Source organism: Spea bombifrons, chromosome 3 (genome assembly GCF_027358695.1).
Source record: "Spea bombifrons isolate aSpeBom1 chromosome 3, aSpeBom1.2.pri, whole genome shotgun sequence".
NCBI lineage: Eukaryota > Metazoa > Chordata > Amphibia > Anura > Pelobatidae > Spea > Spea bombifrons.
Genome location: NC_071089.1, coordinates 53,505,114 through 53,533,051, shown reverse-complemented (window position 1 = coordinate 53,533,051; position 27,938 = coordinate 53,505,114). Strand labels below are relative to the sequence as shown.

At 37.5% G+C, this 27,938-nt stretch overlaps 1 protein-coding gene across 5 annotated transcripts in view; it reads right to left on the bottom strand.

The window, feature by feature from the left end:
- TIAM2 (TIAM Rac1 associated GEF 2) overlaps positions 1 to 27,938 on the bottom strand; it is a 129,299-nt gene that overhangs the window by 5,684 nt on the left and 95,677 nt on the right. For 4 of the 5 annotated variants that reach the window (XM_053461272.1, XM_053461269.1, XM_053461271.1 and 1 more), the window contains exons 11-20: positions 27,484 to 27,588; positions 26,422 to 26,500; positions 25,942 to 26,034; positions 24,682 to 24,942; positions 18,436 to 18,545; positions 4,026 to 4,205; positions 3,340 to 3,408; positions 2,647 to 2,772; positions 889 to 997; positions 569 to 748 (exon numbers count right to left, since the gene is read on the bottom strand). In XM_053461272.1, the coding sequence (XP_053317247.1) occupies positions 569 to 748; positions 889 to 997; positions 2,647 to 2,772; positions 3,340 to 3,408; positions 4,026 to 4,205; positions 18,436 to 18,545; positions 24,682 to 24,942; positions 25,942 to 26,034; positions 26,422 to 26,500; positions 27,484 to 27,588 (1,312 nt within the window). Of the gene's footprint in view, positions 1 to 568; positions 749 to 888; positions 998 to 2,646; positions 2,773 to 3,339; positions 3,409 to 4,025; positions 4,206 to 15,976; positions 16,025 to 18,435; positions 18,546 to 24,681; positions 24,943 to 25,941; positions 26,035 to 26,421; positions 26,501 to 27,483; positions 27,589 to 27,938 lie in introns of those variants that run through there. The other variant, XM_053461273.1, reaches the window with a different exon arrangement.

The window sequence follows — 27,938 nt, the reverse complement described above, 5'->3', positions numbered from 1 at the left end:
AATGTATAGAAGCATAGACAAAATATTTTAAAAACCTTTTCTATTGGTCTTTATTTGGCTTTACTCCCAACAAGCATCTGAAATTATATATATATATATATATATATATATATATATATATATATATATATCCACCACACAAGCCAGAAGGCTTGCTTTTCCCACAGAAATCTCATAGATTATAATATATATATATATATATATATATATATATATATATATATACACACACATACATATATACATACATATACACACACACACACACATATATACACCAACGTGTAAAATGCACGATGGCACACAACAAAATGCCAGCAGCTAGTCAGTAAACTTGGCGTTATTTAATGTGTGTAGTCTCGTAGTTATGTATTTATTTTTAAAAAAATACTGTAGTTCATTTAAAAACTTAAATAATAATAACTACGTATATCAAATAATTAAAGCAGGAGACACTGAGCAAAAAAGAATGCCAATTGTTTGGGGGTTTTTTTACACATTCTCCTTGTTTTTCATATGTCAGTGTCATTCATACAAAAAATAAAAGCTTAGCTAGCTTGCAAAGTACCTGTCAGATGGTAATGTTCTTCACTTTCATTGTCAGTCAAGGAAACCAGCTCTTTCAACAACAGTGGGTATTTCAGAACCCTCTGCACTGGCTTTATCAGGTACGACTCCAAGGTGGATGAATGCTGCTTTGTTGGATTCCTTGCATCCAAAAAGTCCTTAAAGGCCTTATCCGTTTTAGCTGAGAAAGCAAAAGTTTGAGACGTAACTTAGGGATCCTAAACGCAACCCTAAAATTCACAGTACTTTATACTTAGGGTGCCTGTTTCTTGAGTTATCAGATCTCACAAAAAACCCTAATAAAGCAAGATGTTACTTTACCTCTCTCCAGTACTTTCTGCACCTTGATATGGTTTGCACAAAATCCACTGTATAACTTGAAATGGTCAGCATAGTAAAGGAATGAACCTCCAAGGGAAAAGAGCAATTTCTGAAACAAACCAAATTGTACATTCAAGACAAAACATCTTCTAAGAGTCATATTTGTCTGGCACTTATCTCTCTCGTGTTATGCACTTGGCACAGACATCAGAGGAAGAATACAGCAATTAATAGATAGCTCCTGGTTGTCAAGTTCATTGAATATTTTTGTTTGCTAGAAACCATAATGATGCATGAAATAATGTAAGATGGTCTCATTGTTAAAGGCACTTTAATGCAGTTGGCAGCCTTGTGGTCCTTTCTGCAAATGCTTTCCACCACCCCCAAAATGTCATGCAGGAGATGAGTTTAGCCAAACATCTCTGGCCACGTTGTATTCATGAATGCAGGGATCTCTTTAAATTTGGCAATCAGTGGCAGGAATATGGAAGAGGAGTGCTGCAGCAGCAGGGGACCCTCTTTGCTGTCAGGTAATTGCTTTACATTTATTTTTATTGTTCTAGAAGAATGGATTTTTAAGTACTCCCAGGGTAGTTTCATATGCGTTGGTCTTAAATGTGTGTGTATGGTGGGCGGGAGGGGGGGGGGTCTCAGGGACATTATACTGTCCTTTTAAACCCATAGTTCTAAACCGCTATTATTTCCACTATACAATCATCATCCATGCAGCAACTATCATTTGCTGAACAAAGGGCACTGTCCATGAGTTTGCTATATTTAAAGTGGATTCTAAACTGCTAATTAAAATACAATATTGATTATTAAAACTGAAAAAGCAGTGGTTAACTGTACAACTGTCTGAGCCATTTGTTTGGCCTCCTTCCAAAAACATAATGCATGCATGTCAATGATTAATACAAATTCTTAATGTAGACTAGTCTTTATTCCAACTCAGCAAAAGCTGCTCAGACCCCCGGGCACGTGCCCATTGATTTCAGTGGGAGCACTTTCTTGCCACCAATTAGCGATTTAAAGAATGGGCAGGAAACTGTGCCTTTAACCCCTTCACGACAAGGCCCGTACATGCTCACAATGCATTGTCCTTTATGGGTTTGAGGGTAACCCGTTGTCCTTAAGGGTTTAAGAGTCTTAAACAAAAAAACACACCTCCCAACAATCTTGGTTTTTGAGCAGCTGCTCCACTGTCGCACTTTTGCAGTGTGTGAGGTTCATGGACTGGATGGGATCTCCCCTGACAGGACCAGGGAGATGAACAATAGAAGTCTGTGGCCACATTGTGATGGTCTGAAGCTGACCAGCGCAAGGTGGCTCTTCAGGTTAAGATTAAGTCCTATATGGATGAAACATGTCATGTGTGCGGGTGATCGTTTGTTGCGGTTATTTAGACATTGTGTTCAGCTTGACATCGTGCCTATAATTTGACCGATGTATTACCAATAAAGATAAACTTTTATCTGGAATTGGGTCCAGCCTGGTTTCTAAATCTTAAAACTGTATTTGCCCTGACAATACATGCTTGGATTTTTTGAAGAGGTGGGATATCTGCAGTTTCCAGATCATTTACAATGGGTGGTGAGTGTCTATTTTACTTTGAAATACCACTTTGACTGCGTTGTATATAGCTAAGTATACAGCTTCCAAAAAAAGGCACTTACATTGGATCATAACAATCACTAATTGTCCTGTTTGAGTAATCACAAATACAGTTTTGTTCTAGGTAATCACAGAATTGCTTACCCGAAACTGAGATGGTGTTTCAAGTATGTTAAAATCAGAGGAGGAAGATATGCCATCTTCCAGGGTTTGCAAAAACACCTTCTGGAAATCAAGCATCTCTGGCAGGCTTCCAAATAAAGAATCCATCTAACAAAAAAGCAAAGGATATGGTACATTAGAGTCTGCAACACTCTACATAATGCTTATATATTTTTGTTTTACACACACCATTATATAAATATATATTATACACATATATATGGTTCTGCATCCCTACAAAGAAACAATTTGGCTTGTTTAAGCAAATTTCATTTTTAGAATTGTTATAGGACGTTGCAAGCTTGTACCATTATTACTACATACCGCCTGATGTAATATATACCCAATGGACTATAGGAAGTATTTAAAAATTGGTCAGACTAGATGTGCCAAATCGTTCTTAGCTGCCGACACATTCTGCCGCACAAACGGAATACACCACGGATATTTTGTAAGACATAAGCTTTCAATGTTAGCATACAGACTTTATGGACAACGCCCTACAGCATGCACAAAAACATCTTTGTTATCTGTTGGGCATGAGGACCTATAATTTGTTTCTTAACCTTTATACTCTCAACAACAAATACAACTCACACAAATACAAGGAGCAACTAAAGCTAGGACATAATGTTATCATTAAATACATTTTTTTTTTAGTTAATAAAAGATTACCTCATCCTGAGTAAGAAATATTTCATTCTGCAGGGGTTCCAAGTACAATTCAAAAAGGCAACTTAGATCCTAGAATAAAGAATAGAGCTATGTAAGATATTATATTTTATTATAAGAAAAAGGTAAACTACTTTTTCAGTTCACAATCAGAAGAAGAAGAAAGAAGCAGGATGTTTGTCGGGGAGAGAAGAAAAGGAATGGTATAGGACAGAAAATTAGGCAAGGCAAACATAATATGGAATAATATGTGAATTCTATTATTTATTCCCATAGATTGGGCTGTTCATTCATGGAAAAACATGTCATAAATATAGATGCTGCCTCTGCTCCTGGAGATGGCGAAGCTCCTGGAGTTTGTGCTTTTATCTATAGTCCAAGCATAGAATGCAGAGCAAGATGGTGTGTCACATAATCTTTCATTTAAGAAGGCACTTCTTATATACACATTTTGTTTCATGTTCTATGATGGTTCAATCACCACTTTCCAAAGAATGTAAGCAGAACGGATAAGGAAAGAGTGCCGGGTGGGTTACCAAACAGAGAACGTGTATTTAATTAGTCCACCCCTATTGGCTCAGTAATATATTATTACACACATACACGCACACACACTGTTTCTTTCTATTTTTTATGTTGCATTATATAATGTAATTTTTTTTCTATTTTAGCAAAACGTTTGACATTACCTTAACGTAAGACTTTTCAGTGTCGATAAGCTCTTGTATTACTTTACGGAGCTTGTCTGCATCCGACAAATGTCTAGCCAGCGGTCTCCGAGGAGGATCTGGGCTGTCACGTTGCCCATCCATCATGTCATGATTGGCTTCCTGCATACTTTGACAAAACGCAGAGATCTGCTCGGCACTCTAAAGGGGAAATAAATAAAGGGGAAATAAATAACATGTTGACATTCATAGTGTTCTTCCACTAATTCTGTTGCATGGAAACATGTTAACTCATTAAAATACTTGTAAGGAAAAAAAGCACATTACTCGACTTAAAATTGTAGTGTCATTGTAGAGCATACTTAAAATTGGGAGCAATATTAAATGGTGACACCATTTTTAGCTCTGACACCGCTTTATGAGAGGCTACAGTGTCAGTCCTAAGCCCTCTAAGTACAAAATGTCAAGTGACCCTTTTGCATGTCGTTCAGAAAAAAAAAAACTCTTAGACACACATAAGCCCGTACATGTATGGGCTCAAAATGCATGGTTTTCAATGGGTTTAGGGACCGCCCATTGTCCTTAAGGGGTTAATACCACTAAACGTTAGACAATTTATAACAATCCGCCATAGTGTCTTTATAGACACATTTGAAAAAGGTAGCCATGGTAAAATACATGGGTACAAATATTACTCTTATGTGAAAGTAGCCATGAATAAAATCAAATGACCTGTAGTAATCTGCAAGATAGACATATATAAATAGCATGAAAGATAGTTCTGAATCATCAGCCACGTACATTTTTAGTTGCATACCAGAGTAGGAAATTGGGATTTGTCTCACTTTGCCCATCTGTGCTATACCAGCACATAATGTCAGAAAATGTAAAATTAAAATAAATCAAGTTTCATTTTTAATCCTGCATATGTTCATCTGATGGCAGCTGTGTGGACACTGCATCAATATCATGTATGGGGGTGCAAGACGCAAATCAACAGAATTCAGTACATGCAGATTGCCATGCTCATTCATCACCCCGTAATCATAATGATAGAACGTTTTGAAGCACATAATTATCTTAGGCCTGTCAATTTGACAGCAAAAGTACTCAAAAATATGCTTATGGCACCAAGAGCCCGTGTGAATGTACTTTAATTTTTAAAAGTGAAATTGCTAATGTATTCATAAGGGCAATAAACCTCTCTGAGTATAAGAAATATGGTACCAGTAATTAACCAGTAATGATGAACATTTTGGCCATGAAACCATGTTGGTGCCTATGCCTGGCACAGTGCAGTGTTGTTTTTACCTTACACGCTCACACACACACACATATATATATAAACACACATACATACATGGAAAAGAAAAAACGTCGGTGCGCTAAGCTAGTCACAGGCTCAAATAATACAAATGTATAATACGAGGCCTACCAAACAGGTGTAAGCATGCTGCAAAAACAGTGTATTGGCTGTACAATGTATACAAAAAGCAGAAACTGTCTGCGCTTCTTACCCTAATAAAGTTGGCAACAAATATATAAACATAATATAAATGAGAGGTTTTGGTTATGAATTGGCCAAAGCATAATTAAGCTCACCCGCCTAGCTTAGCGCACCGACGTTTTTTCTTTTTTTTTTTTCTTTTCCCTGTTTGCACATATTTGAGGTTGTTGGCTCCTCATTAGTCTGGTTGTAGCTTGCTGTCCAGGGGTTAATAGGGAGGAGGTTTAATTGCACCTCCCCCAACACATTAATAAGGTTTTGGTAGCAGTATAAACTGCTTTGTGTGCCCACTATGTAGGAGGTGAGAGTAGGTTCTCACCCTATTGAGAGTGTGCCTTGACGTGGCGGGTGAGCTTAATTATGCTTTGGCCAATTCATATAACCAAAACCTCTCATTTATATTATGTTTATATATTTGTTGCCAACTTTATTAGGGTAAGAAGCGCAGACAGTTTTTGTTTTTTGTACACATACATACATGCACACACACTTACATACATCACACAGCTTGGCAGAAACAGTTTACTTTGGCAAGACACACACACACACACACAGTGTGTATATATGCATTCTGTTGGGGAATACATGCAGCAGTTTCAAGCAGTTTAACCATTCTTTTCTTATATCTAAAGGAAAAAGGGCAATGGCAGCAGCACATGGGTTCCACCTGAGAAGCCATCAAACAACTTGTCCCCATCCTACTTAATCTAGAAATAAATACATATATGGGCAAACACCTTCCACCTATCCCGCTTAATCAAAATGTATATAAAACAATCTCCCCATCTCTTACCTTTCTTAATTATTGTGGTGGGAATGCAAGGTCCACCATCACAGCGTGCAGAGCCGGCCTTAAGTGTTCTGGCGCCCTGTGCGGACTACACCTCTGGCGCCCCCCCATCCCCTTCTCACTGTCCCCCCCATCCCCTTCTCACTGCCCCCCTCTGCCCCCTCCCTCTGCCCCTTCTCACTGACCCCTCCCTCTGCCCCTTCTCACTGACCCCTCCCTCTGCCCCTTCTCACTGCCCCCTTCCTCTGCCCCTTTTCACTGACCCCTCCCTCTGCCCCTTCTCACTGACCCCTCCCTCTGCCCCTTCTCACTGCCCCCTTCCTCTGCCCCTTCTCTCTGCCCCCTTCCTCTGCCCCTTTTCACTATCCTTACTTACCTCATTGCCGGAGTCCTGCGGTAGGAGCGGGAGGCGTCCGTCTTCCCGATCTGACGCGGTGCGCGATTCACAGCTGAGCGCCGGAATAATTCCGGCATTCAGCATGAGACGCCGGCTTCGCGACGGAGTCACGGAGAGTGAGGGGTGCCGAGCGGTCGCTGAAAACTTCACAAGCGACGGCTCGGCGCCCATGCCCGGGACTTAAATTGAAACGTTTTTTTTTTTGTTTGTTTTAACTTTATTTAACATCCTCCATGTTAAATAAAGTTAAAACAACTTTATTTAATATGGAGGATGTTAAATAAAGTTAAAAAACAAAACAAAACAAAGCTTTAATTTAAGTCCCAGGCAGGCTCCCCTGTCGCCATGGCGTCCTGTGCGGCCGCACACCCCTAAGGCCGGCCCTGACAGCGTGAGTGGCTTCAGTGGTGAGCGCCAGAATATGACATCATATCCCAGTGCTCAGAAAACCGTAGCCAGCACTCTTCACGAGGCTGCAGTGAAACAGAGGTCTGTATAAACAGACCTCAAGTTCCCTTTATTTTGGGACAATTAAAAAGACTTACCGCTCAGCTGGCAACCTACCACAACAGACGCCTTGGCCTGCACATTGAGGCACATGTGCCAAAGGTTCACCATTGCTGTCCCCCACCATAAAACTACACCGCTCTCTTGGAGATCAGACCTTTGTCTTTCTCCAGTCTTGCCCTTTCCTGAACTCAATGGTACTGTGTAATCTGGCTTACCAACCAGACATATTAAAATCACATCTCTACCTGTTTTGGGCTTTTTCTTTCTGCAAAAAGCCCAAAAAATGTTAGCACTATGTACTGATACCTCCGTTTAAGGGCGGATCCATTAAGGATAATCTGTGTGATTTAAGAGTTAATTTTTGGCGAGTTCTGTTTCTTATGGGACACCTGGTTTGGTTAGTTTTAGTAGAAAGCAATTGAGAAACAAATTACATTACAGGTCCAGATCTAACTCAGTGGTGGTCATTACAGCACAACCTTTACGTGTTGAAAGCTCTCTCTATTCCTATTTGCCACCTATGAAATAACAGCTACCTGTACAGGACCAACAAATAACACAGTTTGTCAAAGCACAATCACGTGGCTTACATCACGTAACACAGAGCAGCACTTGTGAGATTGGCTGACCTATTCTGCAAGCTTTGAACAAATATACATTTTATTCCTAAAGCTATGAAACAAACACACTATAAACAGTCACCCTTTTAACAGGCCCATTATCAAGGAAACGGTAAAAGCGATTGACGAAAATGGTTCAAATGAAATGTCAACCTATAGCAATTCACGTCAAGGCTCCATCAAGTTATCCCCCCCACCCCAATATTTCTGCAATGTTTAATGTTCCCGTCAAGGTTTTTACAAGCGAAAGAACAAGCAGTCTCTGAAAGCTTTAATAATGACTCAGTGCTGCAGCACGTCGGAAAGCCTTATATAAGCTACTTGTAAACAGGTTTCGACTAAATACCCATCAAAATTTCAGGTACCTTTATGTCAGAGCTAAATGAAGATTCACAGATCATGTTGCTATGTATCTAAATGATATCATCTAATGCAGATGTTTTTTTCCTACTCTGCTAACAAGCATCAAATTTGTTTTCACCTAGAAATTATGGAGACCCCCTACACAATCACCCATCAATCCCCATCCACTTAGCAATAACGTGCAGTGCTGTAATGATATAAAATATGCACTGGTTCACGTCAGTAGCCTAACGTAGGCAACTGGGTCCACGGACACGGCAATAATGACATGTAATTCTTAATTATGAGATATGTCTAAGATGTGTGGTTTATTGTTGTGCAAACCTATATATATATATATATATATATATATATATATATATATATATATATATATATATATATATAGAAAATAATATACAGGCATTGATGGGGCACATCATTTTATTTTATGTCACTTGTTTCCTTGATTTTGGTCAAAAAAAGTGTTCTTTAGGAACACTAAAGCCCCTTTAACCCCTTAATGACAAAGCCCGTACATGTATGGGCTCAAAATGTATTGTTTTCAATGGATTTAGGGACCGCCCATTGTCCTAAAGGGGTTAATCCAGACCTCTTGGGTTTGGGGCTAATACAGCACTCTAACATCTCAGGTCAGTTTTATAAGAGCTAATTAGCATGAGCCATTTGTTTGCATGTTAATCTGTTGATCCCAGCTAACCGAACAACATTAACGTCACCGGTTTGATTTGTACGATTGTCTAATTGAGATTAGAATTCTGTGTTCTGCTCCAGCCGCCAAATACTTTACATATTGAAAGCAAACACCCTGATTGGGACAACAGCAGAAGTAATACAAATATACAGTTTGAAAGTGGGACCGAATCACTACAATATTATTTATTGTTTTATATAGTGCCATCATATTCCACAGAACTGGGCAATGGGATATCTGTTCAGTTGTCTGCATTGGTTAACATGTATTATGCTTTAACACACAAACTTAGCGTATACGATCAGAACTGTCAAATACCTAATTTCCTCCTCCTGATTATATCTCTATGCCTCTTTTGTCAGCTAAAGTAATTATATCATCAGTAACGTGAGGATCTCCTATTCTCATGGATACAAGAGTACTGCTTGGAGTTGCCACTTCAACCATTTAAAGCCCCACACCTATGAATTCTATACACTGCTGGTGAGTCTGGTGCCCTGCAGTATGTAAAAATCCACTATATCCACACACATTGAATGCAGTGTATGAATTCTACATACTGCCAGGCAGCATTTGTAACACTATATATACACCTGTATATTATACTCTATATATTACCTTATGGCAGGATTCTCTGCCTTTTATCACTTCAGCACAAAACATGCTAAACACATGGGGTATTCATTTACAGGAACAAACTAGTTAACTGGTTTGAACCCCAAAATATGTGAGGTGAGTAGCGCATCACATCTCTAGTTGTACAATACCAAGGTATGTAAGCCTTAGCGGTAAAACATGATTTGTAGGGCATGTTTCCAAATCCTCAAATAGCAAGATTTTGGAGTTTAGTCTGTAACAGTCTCACTTCATTATTTAGAAAGGGCCTGCAGTTTGTACTGCAGGAAGGGCTAAGCTAGCCGTATAATATAATGTATAATATCATGGGTGATTAGAAAGCTAATTGATTTAAACATATAATATACAAGGCCAGCCAAGCTCTTCCTGCAGCAGAAGCTCAGTGGGGAAGGCCCTTCAGGATGTATAGGAAAGTCAAGCTGGAGAAAGCAGCCCTCTCTCATATTATTGGAGACTGCTTCCCGCAGGCTATGGAAGGGACGCATGAGAATAGACAGAACCTAATGCTCCCGAAAGAGATCCAGCATATTGGTGACAACTGTAATAGTTCAATTTAATATGGGGGGTGTCACCCTTACTTTCATCATCTCAAGGCAAAAGAGCATGTCTCTGGGCCTCTCAGTGAACACGGGCCCTGGGCAACCAACCCTTTTGCCCTTATCAGACTGTTCTCAAACTATAGCACCGTATAGCAAACAAATCCTTTAACCGGGGGACACTAATAAAAATGTATCATACAGAGTGCACATAAACTAAAAACGTGCTGGTTCAAGAAGCCAGGGCTGAGAAAAACTGACCTTTTGTGTATTATGCAGTAACACTTCTTGCTAAGTTGTGAAACAACCAAAATCAAGACTCTCTCAAGATGTCTGCTTCTGCTTAAAGGTGTGTCATTTAATCAGTGAAACCTGCTTAACATGGAGCACACTTCTTCCACTCTTCCATTTAAGCATGGACACTTACTGCTAGGTGCATTAAATATATTAAAGCCGTGCATCATTAAAAAGTGAAATTATGAATTGAATCATTAATAAAACATTGGTGGAGTTGTGCCTTAAGCCATTTCTTTATCTCCAATTAGTTAACCCTTTACTTAAAAGACATTCTTGTAATCCTATTAATGGCTACAGATAGTAATAATGCAGTACCTCCGTTAGGGTAGCGCTCTTAATATTTTTGGTCCGTTTTCTAAATATTTATAAATTTTATATAATAAATTGCATCTTTTTCTCTTTTATTTTTCTTGTTTTCTTTGACTTTCATTGTAATGAGCAATGACAAAGAATGTGTTCTTTGAATAAAAAGGTTACATTGGCAATGGTTGTAATAATATATATGGTCTCCAGAAAAAATGCAATTATACTAACATGAGTATTCAATAAAATGTAAGCAATCAAGGTTGCTCTAAAACCACACATCGGTCTTATGGGTATAATGCATTCATTCCCTTTTAGAAAGTTTAAAGTAAATACAAAAAGCATAAAAGATCACCTTTAAACCAAGGTGCTAAATAATCAAACATGTCACTGGTGCAAAGTGTTCTAAAAAGGTACCTAAGGTGGCAAAAATGAACAACTTTCCACTTTTACGATGCTTTGGAAGGTTCACAACAACTGGCTGCAACTATTAGCATTTTACTTTTGGCAGCGCACTGCCTAGGTAATGTTTCATCTACAGGCAGTGATATGTTGTAACAATAAATACTCAATTTGCCATACCGGAAAGCAGAATTCAGACTCATCCACGCAGCTGAGGCACCAGGAAAGGTCTTTGAGAGTGGTCTTCAAAGCCAATTTCATTGTTACGATTGCCAAATGAAACGGCAGGAATTTCTCCTCCATCTTGTCAGAACCAAAATATGTATGTTATGGGGGACTGCTCCAGATGCCTCCCGTCCGGCACTACATACAGTGAAAATGTCTACCTCTCTCTCTGATGGTAATCCAGATTAGTAAACAACAGTGAGTGTTTCCCTGATGAAGATCATTGTTTGGAATAATCATTAAGCCTGGATTATTAGCTTGATGTTGACCATATGTTAGCTTTTTTAAGATGTTTAAGGACAGCGCCTTTGTAAGAATCAACTTTTTTCCTCTGTACTCTATCATCAAACTTTTTTTTACATCAAAAACTTATCTTGACATGTTCCTGAAACCTAACCCACTGTAAATGTTTGGGCTATCTGCACCGGGTTGGGACCCATTTTTATTTATTTGACCCCAGCATACATGGACCTACTGCTTAAGTATTAAATTATGTTTCATTTTGACTAGCGGTTCAGACATAACTTTCTCTGAATGCAGGTGAAGTCTCAATGACCATGCAAACCTTTTCTAATGTAGAGATCCCCTGGTCCCAAATAAAATGTTTATTATTCAAACAAATTGGACATATTTAAAAGGATAAACATACAGAGTAGAGAATGGTCTACTTCTTTTTCTCTTCTATTCCTCTTTTTCACCATCTCTGAGGATCCTTATAAAATGCTACAGGGTAGGAACCTGTAGAACTTTTATTCTCTAAATGGAAAGGCGTGGCTGGATGCCGTGTAAGTCATTTCTTTTTATTAAAAGCTTTTTAAAGCATTTAAGTATTTACATATTTCTGCCATTTTTCTAATTGGCTAATTTGATTTGGGGTTTGATTTGCTTTGAACATTTTGATGTGGTCCACAATTTGAGGTTTGCAGGGCCCATGTAACAGATTCATGGCCCACGTCCAACCTTCTGCTGTTTCTAATGTCACTAAATGTCACACCATGCATTGTTTGTTTATAGTTTTTCTTTCCAAAATATAGAATTTCAAAAACATATGTAAATTAGCCTACTAGAAGAGGGGGGGGGCAGGTAAATGAGGCTAAACAGATTTTTCTAAGCAAATGGCGAAGATGATGTGCAAATTGAATTCCACCTTATTGTGGGTAAGGTTTCCCTTTAATCTGTTTTTCATTTCTTACCGGCACTGACCTTTTAATGATTCTAATTCCATAAAAAGCCAACTAGGGGTCACATATCAGTCAGAATATCACACGCTGTCGGCAGAATACATAAACTACAGCATCGGCCAGACAAATTACTTTGCTTGTAATTCACGGTTAAACACACAGAAACATCAGATTAGTTATGCCTCTCTAAAACTGCAATTCCATTAACAAGGCAAGATGACATTGTCCACCCTTATAATAGCAATTTATAATTAGGATAACGGAATATTTGGCATTCTGTTAAATCTAAAGTAGCAGCCTTTAATTCCCAGAAGAAAATCAACGCAATCTGCTATCTTTGACGGCAAAATGTCTTCACTATTCTATTTCTTATAGTTTATATATTGCCAAGATTTAATCTATTGTAATTACATTGTGTTTTCATTCCAGACTATTTTAAGTACAAATTAACTAAAATAACAGTACGTTTGGCAATGATCCCTTAGCTACAGCATTTATTGAACTCTTGGTTTTTTGTTTAAGCAACATTGGTCTATATATATTTCATTTAGAGAAGTAGGGACAGTAAAGATTCACAATATTTCACAAATATAAAATGTAAGCTTTCCCAGACTTCTCCAGGAATGATTATTTATAGTTTTGTGAAGCTCAAGCAGGGGAGGGCTGGCACTGAGCACATGGGTAAGTTGACCCAAATACTCCAGTATTATAATGGGCTAAACCTTAAAAGACGTGAATGTTTATCGTGTACTGTTTATTCCCACTTAACATGCATTCACCAAGTTCCAGAAATTTAAGTCAAGGTGTAACTGCTGTACAAAAGTAGATTTTAGTTTACACATTTTTGTGGCTACGCCTGGAATTAAAAGTAAAACACAAATATCTTGATAGTAGCCCATAAATCTTAAATTCAGTAATTCAAGTACAACTTAAATCTAAACAAGTAGTCTAATTCTGACACAAGAATTCATGAAACTCTATAGCTGTCAAGTCCACAGCTGAGAACAGAAAAGGGAATTTCGGAAGAATACTCCTGGCACGCAGCTATCGAAACAGCCAATTAGTGTCAACTACGACAGGATGAACCGAGATGGGTACAAACTTTGCTCATCCTTCCCTTACGAAGTCAACATTTTAATCTGGGTTTATTTTATATGTAAATGCATAACAAAAGGAAGCACCACTAATTAGCTGTAAAACATGTATGCCGTTGAGTTTATTCAGTGTACAATGCGGACATTCCCCCAAGGAACCTCTACTAGCAATTGAGAGTGTCTACTATTCCTGCCATCACTCTCAGTTAACTTTATAAATTGTTATTTTTTGGTCTTCCGTGATTAGTTTTGATTATAAAGGAAGAGAAGTTGCCCAAGGACTCCACTATACATAAACAGAAGCGCCACTGAAATATATTTTATTTTCATGTGTAAAGTGAATCTCTCCAAACAGAAACCATCCTAACAGAAAAGAAACTGGAAATTTCTGATTATAAAATATGCATAAAATATAGAATATTAACATAATGTGGTTTTTTTTTTATTATTTCCCTGTTTACTGTCTGCAACAGTGTATTATATTAACTTCACTGTTCTCTTCTGCCAAAGAGGAAAACAAGATGAAAATGATATTGATGCCTTAGCTGATATTTCATTGTTTTTTTTTTTATCATCATTCAGCAATTAACAGTGTTAAGCGACTTTGCTTAATTACAAATATGTTCATGCCCCCCGTAGTCAGGGGCCAAAGGCGGATGCATGGGCCAGTTTATGAGTGGGCTGGGAGTCGGGGAAATTAATAAAACGGTTTCAACCAAACTGTGCCACTGATTTCAACCAAATACGTAAGATAAACAGTTTAGAAACATGGTTGTCGGGTTCTCTTTAAGGCAAACAACTGTAATTGTGTAGTGTTCTATTACTATAGAGGACAAAAATGTTATAAAGCCTGTACTTTAGAAACGTTGGTCTATTCATCAAATATTATGCTGTTTACATATATCGATCTGTACGTCAGTGCTGTACTCTACTTACTGTGGATTAGAGCCAGCAGGAATAAAAGAATAATTATTGCTTTTATCAGCTGTTGGAACGTAATCAAATGACTAACAGGAGAAAAAATAGCAGGTAATGAAACTACTACTGAAGGTAATGTAGCTACATATCCCAACTATCATTTCCAAGGTTTTGGCACTGTCCTGCCGAGCCCCTCTGCTTTCCCGCTTTGTAGTGGGCAACAGTGATCTTCCCAGACCCACCTTGCTACAGAAATCACTGAGCTTCTGCTGTGCCAAACTTCAAAAACAGCTCCCAAGGACTACCTCGCAAGCTACTATAGCGGAGGCCCAGCATATGATGTCATAACTCGTCACCACGTTTCTTTAGACTACATGGGACTGCAGACGAACCCAAGCTGAAGGGTCCTGCTTTGGCCAACTGAAATGGTGGGGGTCATAGATTAAATTAGATCTCAAATAAAACAGAATAAGTCACGATCATTCATTCGTGATTAAATCTCTATTTTACTGTTACCATCAGTTAATGTGTACATTTTGAATGGTAATGTATATTTAAGAAGGTAAATGCTATGTGTAGCACAAAGTGCACTCAGGTGTTAATATGATTTAGCCACAGAGGTACATTATTTCAGCTACCCCTCTGCCTTTTATCAGTAATAATACTCTCGCACGGACTGTTGCCCTTAGCAACGTGAAACTTCACTGTTACATAAGAAAAATTAAACTTCTGATTCCCTGATTAAAGGTACCTTTACACAGCCCAGCCAGAAAAAACAACTTCACTAATGGTACCTACACTATTTAAGATGCTTAAATGTCTGCATAAGATTTTATATTCTTCTAAGTAGCTCAAACCATAACGATTGCACAATTGTCACGTTCAATGAGACCTCAAATCTGCAATCTAAAATCCTGAATTACCTGTGATCAAATAAATCACTGATTTTTAGCTTACATTGTTTTACCGTGTAGAAATGGTTTTCAATTACCTAAGATAAATTTATCTCGGCGAACAGAATCCACCCCCCCCATATGTACTTCAATGAAAGCAATTAGACAAAGAGCATTTGAGATAATACATACTTTAAATCACATTTCCCCTCTTTAACCTGAGTAGATTTTCAAAACGTAATAAATAAATGCCTGTTCTTTGAGCCTCCTTTCCCCTAAACTGTGCCCAAAATTGTCCTTTTACGTGGGGTTAAATACCATTTTAATTAATAAAATACATACAGCACATTTCTAGTAGCAAGGTAATTTGCAATTTTCACATTAAGCTAGAATTGATCTAATTTATTATAATCTACTAAAATAATAACTGCAGTGTTATAAGAAGGCTTATTAGAATTCAATTCAAAAGGAACATTGCAGATGTAACTTTGTAAATTGCTTAATCTATTACTAGAAATCAAACATCTATTCGGTTCCACGAAACATCTGTACACAAAAGTTAATGTAGCATTTCATAAGCCTAGTGCAATTGATTTATATACTTACATGTTAAATGAAGTCGATCAAATATGTTCCCGTACAAAAAAGTGTAATAAGATTTGCTGCCGTTGCCAGTGGGAAAAAATAGCAATTCTCTAGCTGTGCTGTGAAATCTTTGCAAACTGGCAGTTCTTCCTAGCGCCACCAATCTCATCTTGACGAGAGTACTCCTGTTGAATCCTTCCAGTCCTAGACCTATGTGCATCCACAGGTCTGTCACCGTCTGAGCGACATGCTTCAAGTCAAGTCACTTGCCAGTGTGGCTTGCAGAAACACCAAGCGCGAGCCAATGCATTGGAACACAAAGAGCTTATGCTTGAATCATATGTCTGTGTGCAACGCCAGAAGAGAATGAACTGATATGCATTTTCCAAAGAAGGAGGCACAGCACTTTTCTTTTTTTTGCTTTCTATTGTGCTTGTCTCGAAAAATCTGTTTTGGTTAATCAAACTAACTCATGGCGCGCAGTAATGTCACCCGTATTTCACAGTGTTAACGCGCGATATTACACAACCTAACTCAACACAACCTTACAATAAATAAAGGAGCTGGGGTGAAAGCGGTGACACTAATGGTTACCCTATAGCAGAAAGCACCCAATTATTCATGGTTAGTAGAAATTGCAGGGCTGTCAAAGGCTGTCTTCCAGCCAGCGCTCCCACTAAAACATCTGATTTCTAATTTCAATTACACCACCCTGACAGTTGCATATTATTAGTACCGGTAAAAACCATACGTGCTACATTTAGAACTGTGATCGTTAGTGTGGAGTGCGTGTGCAAAATGCTATTCAAAATATGATCGTCAAATGTCAGATCTCTAGCCACTATGCCAAAATGAATCCATCAATCCAATTTTCATGGAAAGAGTTGGATAGAATTGGAACACTCTACTTCTCAATAAATAACCATGGTCACAAGCGCAAGCAAAGGCAACCATACTGTCACAGCATAGTCCTACACACAACCGTAGCAGAAATAGATTCAATAACAACAAGTGCAAAAATAATGGGAAAATATCGATCGGCAACCTAATCGTAAGCTCTTTTTCAGCAGCCGGTGGTAATCTGGGTTTATCCCGCTTTAAAATATTGGTACAGCAATTGCAAAAGTGCACGGCACGGGTTGGCATAAACAATTTTACGAAAGAGACAAAACCACGGGTAAATGCAGCATTTCCTTGAACTAAGGTGGCTATTAACTCCCAGGTGTCACATTAACAAAAGTGGGATTGCTAACCTTCAGTTCAAATATTTTCAACTAATTAATCAAGGAACTGAAACAGGCTGCGCATGACGTAGTTATGGAATTAAAAGGATGAAATGAAGAGCAAGAGGTATTGAAAGGGATCGTGGCACAGGCAGAGCAGATGCTGAAATGGGCGAATGGGAAGTGAGAGGGAAGGAAAAACTGTAGAAGAATCAGAAAAGGGGTGATGGAAGGACAGGGGTCAGGTAGCATAGGGGGGCTGTTCTAATGATTTTCATAACAGAAGGTATATTTCGTGTGATCAACTTGTGCTTCTGTATTCAAAAGCACACTGTCAATAGGGGAATGAGAAAAGAGGGGTGATACTGGAAAATTGAAATCATAATAAAACAAGGATGTTGGCACCTACAAAACTAAAGGCGTGCAAGAGCAATGACTATGCCAAGACTTAAATAATTACTGTGACTTTATGCACCAAAATGTTTCCTCGACTCATAGTGGGCATGACACCTAAATTCGTATTAATATTAATGAGCAGAATTCCTGGTCAAAAACCGTAAAGATGGGCAATACTGGATCCTGATAGCAGAATGTTACTTTTTTGGAAATTATTTACAGTCAACAATGCAGTTTAAAGACATAAGGTCCACATTAATGACAACCTTGCCACACATTGTATCTGTAGATTGAGTATGAGACAAAAAAACCAAAACAATTATTTATTCTCAGTGAGAACATCCAACATGCATTTCTCTTAGCACAATCAGCTTCACCGGGGGAAAGTGAAATAAGCATCAAGTTCAAATGGCCACCAGGGGAAAGTGAAGTTGGTACCAAGTTCAAATGGCTTTATCATAGGTTTTGATTGGACTGTCAGATGCTTTGTCAATATTTGTGTAGTCTTGGGATTTTTCTGTGCCATGGGTGGCTTAAGGCTGTTTGATTGTTAGCCTGGTTTTAACATGTCATATAGCAGTCTGTAGGACGCTGCACTCATAATAAGTGCCCTTTTTAGCTGAGAAGAAATGTATTGCAATTTAGATGGATGTCCAAAATGTTCAAAGCATGTTAAGTTATTAATATGTTTTCCACTGATACTCAAAAGTAGTTTGTCCACAATTCCTCTACACAAGGTGCTGTTTAGTTTATTCAGCCCTATGTGAGAGGGGTGGGGAAAACGGGGAAGAAGGAAGTAAACAGCATTCAAGCAAAAGCAGATTATAATTTTTTTTACCCCAAAGAACATTATTCTCTTACCTTATAAGCCTGATCCATTCTGTCCATTCTCTCTCTTGTCTGCACCTGATCTAGCGCATCACCTGTGCTGCTGCGTTTCAGATTGGCAACATCTGGGACATTGCTTAAATCTAAAATATCAAACAATAATGTTTTATTTTTATTATGGATTCATACCAATGAAAATAAATCTATGTATTTTATATGATGTATTTGCCCGGTGAATACAAATTCTTTACATTGCAGGTGCCATGCGGTAGGGGGTGCCTTGCCGGTTGTTCACACTGCTCTACAATCTATGTGTTGCAATATACAGTTATGCTATGATTTTTTTTTTACGGATACCGTTTGCTGAATCAACCATATAATGCAGAACTGTTTCTTGTAGTAAGGTACAATTATGGCAGCCCTACACGAGTCTCTCTGGAATACTGCTAAGAATTCACACAGGCTTATGACTAAGACAGACATACAATTAACCATATTCAATGGTGCACATCTATGGCATCATTATCGTATTGTAAAGCAGGCAACTGACACACCTGGCAATGAATTACAGAGTAAGACAATCATCCTTGAAGTCTTCCTGTTGCCACTATATTTATTGCCTTTTCGTGATGAAAAAGACAATTGCCAATTAGATTTTTTTTTTATAGATCTAACTCTACATGGAAAAAAAAGAACATGTTCAAGGAGTCATTTTGTGCTATATTTCACAGGTGGTCCACTCATATGATTTCCATCTCAAAGATAACAGATATATTTTTCAGGCCTCAAATGAAGTGATCCAGCAGATGAGTCATTTTACTAATTTTAGTTGTGTAATGTAACATATTTTAGGATATCCCTTACAAAAAATTACTGCAGTTTTTCTGAAGTAATACTGCAGTTTTTTGGACATGAAAAAACTGCAATACTGCACTTTTAGGCTTGGTTTCCATTTGGTTTTTTTTTTGCTAAAAACGCCTATAAAAACGCCAATAGCGCCACCTGGCGTTTTTTTGTGAAAAACGGCTGCAGCCAGATGTTAGCTGTTCTTCAATAGGAAATCGCAAAATGCAATTTCCACTTGGCGTTTTTCTGTTTGGCGTTTTTTCAGTCCTCTTTGGCATTTTTCTGCTTTTTTGGGCTCTGTGGCAGTTTTTCAAAACTGCAGCATGTTGACACTCTGGCGTTTTTTGCAAGAAATCTTGGCGTTTTTCTCCAATAGAAGTCTATGGGAGAGAAAAAACCCCATGAAAAAGCCATGTGGGTTTATTGCCTTGGCGTTTTTTATGGCGTTTTTTCCACAGTTACAATGCAGAGGATGGACCCAGTATCTGTGTGTCCTACGAGAAATAGGCTGAAAACAAACAGTTTCACACAAAACAAAGTCCTGGACTGGTTCATATTGAATTTTACACCATTTGGAACAAACATGCCATTACAAACAAACATACGCGACCGGATCCTGCGTGCCAAAAGCAACAGCAAACAATTTGCACCATCATTTGGGGCCAATCTTCCCAGAGGAGCAGACATTCGAAATAAAGCATGCCTTACAAACCACAGAAAAGAGACAAAAGGGTCTACCAAGTAAATGACATCAGGAGAGGGCAGATACTTGCCATTTATCCTAATCCCTTTTAGCTGGGTGAAACTTCTAACTTGTAAAGGCTGGAAAAACTGCCTAAGGTCAAAAAAAGCAATTTCCACAGAAAGGCTAAAACGCCAGAAAAAACTGCAGAAAAAACGCCAAAACGCAGGCAAATGCAGTGGCAGTTTTCTTGGCAGTTTTCCTGGCGTTTTTCATCAAGAAAAAAACGCCCGACAAAAACCCAAGTGGAAACCTAGCCTTTCTGCAGTATTACTGCACATTTACTGCAGTTTTACTGCATTTGTACTTCACTGTACTGCAGTTGTACTGCACATTTACTGCACTTTTTTTTATATATATATATTGGAAACCTACAGTTGTACTTCAATGTACTGCAGCTTTATTGCATTTGTACTTCCATACAAAAATAACTGCAGTAAATGTGCCGTACAGTGAAGTACAAATGCAGTAAATGTGCAGTAAAAGTGCAGTATTGCAGTTTTTTCATGTCCAAAAAACTGCAGTATTACTTCAGAAAAACTGCAGTAATTTTTTTGTAAGGGATTTAGGATCTTTAACACAATGTTTAAATATGTCATTGTATTGCAAGGTGTATTCACTAATTCCATATTTTCTAACATGGCTCTCTCTCTCTCTCTCTCTGTACATGACTTTATACCATCATACTGCATTGTGTTAGTTTAGTCACACTGTGATTTCTATTGTCATAGTACACATCCTTGCAAAAGCTGAAAATATGAGGCTGTTGACTGACAATGTATAAAAGTATATAAACCAATGCATTCAATCAACAGGAAATGGCTTCGCTTGGAGTTTTTTTGTAGTGATTATGATTATCATTTTATCTGATTATCACCTAACGAGACATTTATCTCTCCTGAGACAAAAAGTGTTTGTTTTTCTCTTTACTTCACTGTGTTCATCTTTGGTTATTTTTTTCACACGGACAAGGATATGAAGGGACTTTGTTGGAACACAGTCTTTATTCTTCCCGATTATTCCACTACATTTTCCAATACCGTGTATAACAATGTCAGGTGGCTTATAGCTTGCGCATATTTAGAAAATACTCCCTCCTGACGTTCTAATAATTTTAAAAGCGTCTTGCGATCAATTCATACAAAGCAGTGTTTGAGTCACTGAAAGTCAACAGGAAGCAAATGAGAAGGAATGTGTCAGTATCGCCCACCAGGCTACACATTCATTCGCCAGACTAGGAAAACGCAAAAAAAAAAAAATCTCTTCTGTTATTGTGCGGTCATTTAACACATCACAAAGCCATAATTACCCTGCAGTGAGTCCCGTTCATAGCAATTTAAAATATCAAAGATAATGACAACCAAATAACCATGAGAACAACATGCTTCTCAAATGTATTTTTGAGTAGCGCATGCATTGGAATTTCTAATTCTTAATTTACACAAAAGTTAGCATAAGCAGAAATACTCATTTAAAACAATTTGTTGAATGTGCAAGAATAACAAGTGGGGGTAAGTAGTTAGGTATATGTCCCAGATAAATGTATACATTCATTCTACAATTCTAGATATGATTGTGTTCTGGTAAGGAACGAAGCTAATCTGTGACTCACAGAATAAGGTGGCCCGCACTTCCCTTGTACATTCATCTTAAACTTGAAATCTGGTTCATTATTTCCAAAGACAGGTGAACACTATGCTGCTTTAAGAGGTGATGCCAATGCGTCTGGAACTCACCAACTAACAATAGTGCCTACAATAAGCACATGTTAATGCTGCTGTGCTTACAGATGTTGGGAATGAATACAGGACAGAATGGAGAATAATAGTGGTTACATGGGTGACATTGGTAAGTTATAGAAGGTTGCAAAGTAATGGATAATGATCATATGCATACACAAGTCCCCAACCGCACCTTTTTCTGCATAGGATGGAAACAGAAGCATCTGAAATTAAACATGGCTAGCACAGCACATTAAGATAGCAAACAAGGTGAAATAGGCTTTTCACTAGTTTGGGCAGGATGGAGACAAAGCAAATCTTCACCTGCCATTGCCTATAATCACGCATTATTATATGATACAATAGCAAGCCATATTTAGACATAGTCTGGAAGATCCTAATAAAGTAGAACATTTTATGTAATATGGATTTATTAATTCTGAAAGCATAAATATCTATAAATGCTGTGTGGAAAAACCAAAATGATTTGCTAAGGCATGAGTGGTTTTGTTTGTTGTCTTCTTTTGATATCATCCTTCCCACACCACCCACTTTATGATGAGGTAACGCGAATGCTGATCCAAATATCCTCATTTCACAGCTATTTTTTTAAGTTATATGATAGAAAATTACTTAACTAGGATGGATTCACACACCATTGAGGTAATTTTCTTTAAAAGCCTTGTATAAACTACATTAAGCAGCTTAGTGTGTATACATGTTCTAGTTGACATGGGTATTATGCTGATGTAAGATAGGTTCTGACGTATGTTTTTTTGTTGTTTTTTTTGTTTTGCACGGGAACACATTTCTAACTTTGCTGGAAAAAAAAATAGCAGTTTTTGATGTTGTGTGATTATAATTGTGTAGGAGACAGCACAAAGGCTTAATTACAAGCAATGAATCATCTAATCTACTGTCAGAATTTAGTTGTTAACAAGGTTAAAAGCCTCTACTGTGCTGAAAAAAAGGATTTGTATGTTTCCACATTGTACCCTGGACCTAAGAATTAACCTAAAAACATAAGAAGACCTATCAAAAAGGTATTTTGTGGTTGGAAAAAAAAATATTTGTCTTTAAACATAAACCCAGTGCTGTATACAATAATGTAGTTTAGCGCTAAAGAAAGGTTTCAAATTCATTTTGTTTTGATAAACTTACTATATCCGAAAATTGGTAGGCAGGCCTGTAATATTTTGGGTGACTTTCCTGCTCCGACACCACACTGAGATGATTCTTTATGGCAATGCTAAGTAAGTCCTGTTTATCTAATATAAAAAATAATTACCTACTTTCATGGCTCTTAGAGTCCCTCTGGATGATTAAGAAGGAGCCATACTAAGATATTCTATTGTTTACCACAATGTAGTGGTTTTTTTAATTACACCGGGCTAAAATAACAGCTAGAACACATACACATAATCTTCCGTCTAAAAAAAGAAATGTAATCTATAACGTAGTTTTGTTTTGCTTTTAGAAAAAAAACTGAATATTTTGGAAATCTTGTTTTAATGAGACACTAGTGAAAAAAATGATCCTAATGATTATATATTCTGAAACATGTCCAGAAAGTATTGATCTGTTTACAGTCTATATCTTCCATTATTTAATTAAACTCTTATCCTTCAAAAACTGAAGAACAATATGGGACTGCTGTAATGTAATGGATCATTCTAAGAAGCACCGAAGAAAATATCCCTTGCTCTTGTTGGTCTTAACGTAGAGATGTTGTCTAGTAAGAGACTCGATTGGTGAAGATTCAGAACGCTCAAGGTATACTTTCTCTGAGAGCTATAAAGTCCCCTCTACAAATTCTCCAAGAACAATAACTGTAGATAAAAAAAGACCACCAGCATTTCCACTGCAGAGAGAGGATACCAGGAGCTGGTACTAAGCTACTCTATATTACTCCACTGAGAAAACAGGAGTCTTTATTTGAAGGTGATACTCTTTATTGTGTCATTATAGAAAAAGATGTAAAGTCAGATAAACATTTAAGACCTTTGTTCCATCTGAAGAAAAGACCTTGCGTGACTTTGCTGTGCATATTTTCCTATGCTCAATAAAATGTATCATCTTCAACTAAAGACTCCACCTTCATTTGAACCAATAGTACTAGATCCTTTTTATCCTATTAGTAAAACAGGGGGATTTTTATAAAACTGGACCTGCCACCTATGGTAGACTAATTATTCCACCAATTATTCAATGTATTTTTACACAGAACTAGTTATTGAATTAGTCATTTTAGTTGCTAAGGAGATATTTACCTTTTATTGTGTGTCTTGCTTTTCTTCCCTTTTACTATATGATAATGAACTGCACAACATGGTAATTAGCTACTATGACAGTCATTGCTCCTCTAACAATAAAAAAAAACTCACTCTGGATTCACAGTTAGTTTGACAAGTTATTTGCACAGTTAGTTTATCAAGGGCATAGCGTCATCAGCCTGTAAACATCATTTCGTTGCATTATGTATGCTGTCTGATGAGCCCTGCATAGTTCCCCATAGCTATGTGTTTCGCAGATTGGTCAACCTTCTCCATAGCATGACATGGAAAGGGAAGACATCCACTGGACATCAAGCCCTCATAAGTACCGCAGCCTTGGTTTGTCAGCAAGGTGATCACTGCCTCAAAACCTCATCTGAAAGTTAACTACTGCCTAGATAGAATATTGTTTTATATATAAGGTGAGAGATTTATATACGTGATGCTCCTCTCCGGTACTCAAGCCCCCCTAAAAAAAAAATCAGGGTTTTACTCTTCACATAGGCACAGGCTATCATTCAGACTTTCTGAAACAATCTGCCCATGAGAATCAGAGATCGACCTGGGCATTTCTGAGACTATCTCAGAAAAATAAGTAAAATTATAAAGTTTTACACTAAAACACAAATGCTGACAAATTCACTATAAGCAGCAATGTTTTTAATTATTATATTTGCATTTGTAGCAGTATTTTTACCTTTCATTGAATTCCTTCGAAAAGTATGTAGAAATTCCTCCAAAAGCTGGGATTGGTTTGCAGGTGGCAAAGGCCTCTTCTGATCTTTGCAAATGTCATTTTCTGACCACGAGGAACACAGTGATGACTTCACATCGACATTGCATGATCTCAAGGATAACAGCACACCTTTCTGAGAGAATAAATACTCCATCTTCTTGAGGTCGAGGTCAGTAATAGCTTCACCATTAATGTAAAGAAGTTCATTGCCCATGCGTAAACCTGGGATCAAAGAAATTTTACACAAATGTTAACTAATTGAGTTTTACATATTCTAACCTGGACTTGATCATTACTTAAGGTTCCCTTATGAAGTGCCCAAAGCCCTTAAAATAAAGTTAAAAGCCATGGTACAGAAATAAAATGTGTGGAGTTTACAAAACCTTTGCCACAGACATCTTTCCCAGAAGGACAACCTCTCTCATTTCACACTTCTGCCCACTATTTACCACGCAAAGATGAAATAAAAATGTAAAACTAAAATGGTGTCTTTGGGGTTTATTCACTTAAGTGGGAGTTTGAAGTAGTTGTAGTTGCAACAGTTGAATTCACTGTGCATTACAAAGGGTTATCACGCCATCCCTGGCAAATATCACTGCTAGAAGAGCAAAGCTGGCCCCAGGGCCAGACTGGCGATGACGAGACAGGTCTGGCACTTTAAGGCCTGCAGCCACCTGATGACATAGATACGTGTTCCTCCATATCCAGCCACTGGCCACAGGCTAATTGAGTGAGCGTGTGATGCTGTCAGGCAGTGGTCCACCAGGTATTTGCCCGGTGTGTCAGATGGCCAGTCTAAGCCTAGCTGACCCTGCATAATGAATGGTTAAATTAAAAAGCTTTATACAAGCCAATCCAAGCTATTCTCGGAGCTGAAGCTCACAGGGATAGACTCTTAATAATGTAAAGTAAAGTCAACAAGATAAATTACCACTATCCTGAAAACTTCCCTGCCAACTCTGCTTTTAGTGAATAACCCTGTATGTCCTGCATTTGTCATGGAAGCACTAACTTGGTGTGAATGGGGGGGTGCTGAATGATGGAATGGATTCATGAATCAATGGAGATATAATAGTACAACGCAGACAAACGTTTATAATACCACTCCATAAAGAAATCCTAACTAGCAAAAAAGAGTGATTATCATGAGTAATATACATGGATATACTTATTATGAGCTATTTAGATTTTGTAAGACAAGATATCTGGAAATACACAAACCTTCCCTGTAGGCCAGTCCATCCAGCTGAACGTAACTTACATAAATACAACTAAGTCTGTTATGTTCATTAACCTGAGCTGCAACGGCAAATCCTGCGAATAAAGGAAATATACTTAGTACAGTATATAAACATGCATATTTCAATCGGTCTCATCTAGTCATTTCCCTGAGTTAATTAATAACAACCCATTCAGGTTTCAAAGGGTGAAAAACATCTTGGCTAGCTGTCTGATAAATATGCATCTTTGATTGTAAAATATATCAAAAAACATCAACTGATGACTGAGCAAAGTATAATTCAACCAGCCACCTGAAAGAGAGAGAGGTGGTCAATGTAAGAAAACTGAATAATCTCTTGACCATATAATAGGGCCACCACAAGGTGCGGGAAGGTGGTTGTTCAAATTATTTAAGGAAAAATAAGAAACGTATGTTGAAACCGCTACATGATCATTACCGTGAACAAAAGTAGGACTTACCAAAATCCTTTACATTTCCAGATTTTACAAGGTGAACATTGTATACACCCAATGGAAAAATTACAAGTTCATCATAAACCTAGAAAATAAAGCACACATAGTAAGTTACTAGTCCATACTGACAAAATATAAATCACACTTGACATAAATGGCATTGCACGTAAAGGCACTGTTGCCTGTCCCATCAAGAAATGTAGTCTACTTCCCCAGAGCACACAAGTTGTGGGGTCCCTTTCTATTCCATGTCTCTATGTAGTTGAGGATCTTAATGTTTGGGTTTAGAAACAAGTCACAGTTTATGTATTAGTTTGGCACCACAAATTAGGCAGAACTTTATAGCTATGTGTTCACATTAAGCCAAAGTTACTTATTAGATCTCTAATGATCTAAAGATTGTTTCCTAAAACACCGGTACATTTATTAAAATGCAAATGAATAAATTGAAAAGAACATTTATCTCTTGTTATTAAAAGCAAATACTAAACCCCTAATAAAAATAGTATTGATAATAACGGTAACAATGCATTTAAATCCAGGAATTGAGATGGAAATTAGAAAAATGTTTTGCATATTTATATGCCCCTTGCTACAATGCAATTTGCATATCATTTATTATGAATAACATGCATATTAACATTATTATTCAGTGGTTTCTGAATAATTACATTGTTGTCAATTCAGCACTTGCTGCATTCTGTTCCTCAACGGGTGTGTGTGACATTATCACAATGCACTTTTATTATTATTTATTGATTTATGTAACCCTTCATATATATTATAAGACTATAACTTGGTTTCCTGAATATTTTTAGTGCTTCATTCACCTAGAGCCAGAAATCACTCTTATAGGAATAGTGAATGAATGAAGAAGGGACCTCAGTGTCCTGCAAGGTTGCACTAAAAACTGTCCTCTAAGCCATTAAAGATATTGTTCTTACTCAATTTTTATGATTTAATTATTAGATAATTACATCTACAGTTTTTGGCTGAGGAATGGTAGCATTAATGCACAAACACTTATACTTTTAAATAAACCGCTAGAATTAAAACATAAAGTAATACCTGATCTTGTATGTAGTCCACTGGGGAGGCAATGTAATATTCAACATTTTCATTCACATGTTTTCGTAGATGCAATCCAAAATTGCTGGGCTCTAACTGTCGGATCTACAGCAGAAAAAAAAAAGGTTAAAAAAAAGTTAAAAATCTCCAGTGTTAATATAGATATGTAAGTATATAAAATATATATAATTTGTTTCTCGCAGTGTAATACAGAAACCAAATTGTGTACTATCCTACATGTATAAAAATAAGAATGAATATATAGAACATAAAGGTATATGAAACATATAGAAACACAAACAGGCAACATATATATTTAGCCATGAAGAATGTCATTCTTTTATGAATTCAGTTTTGCTTCAAGAATTAATCTAATTATCTGAACTTGTGAGGCATGAGAACTCAACAGTGTGGAAAACCTCTTATGAGTAGACAGAACAGTGAAAAGTCTGGTG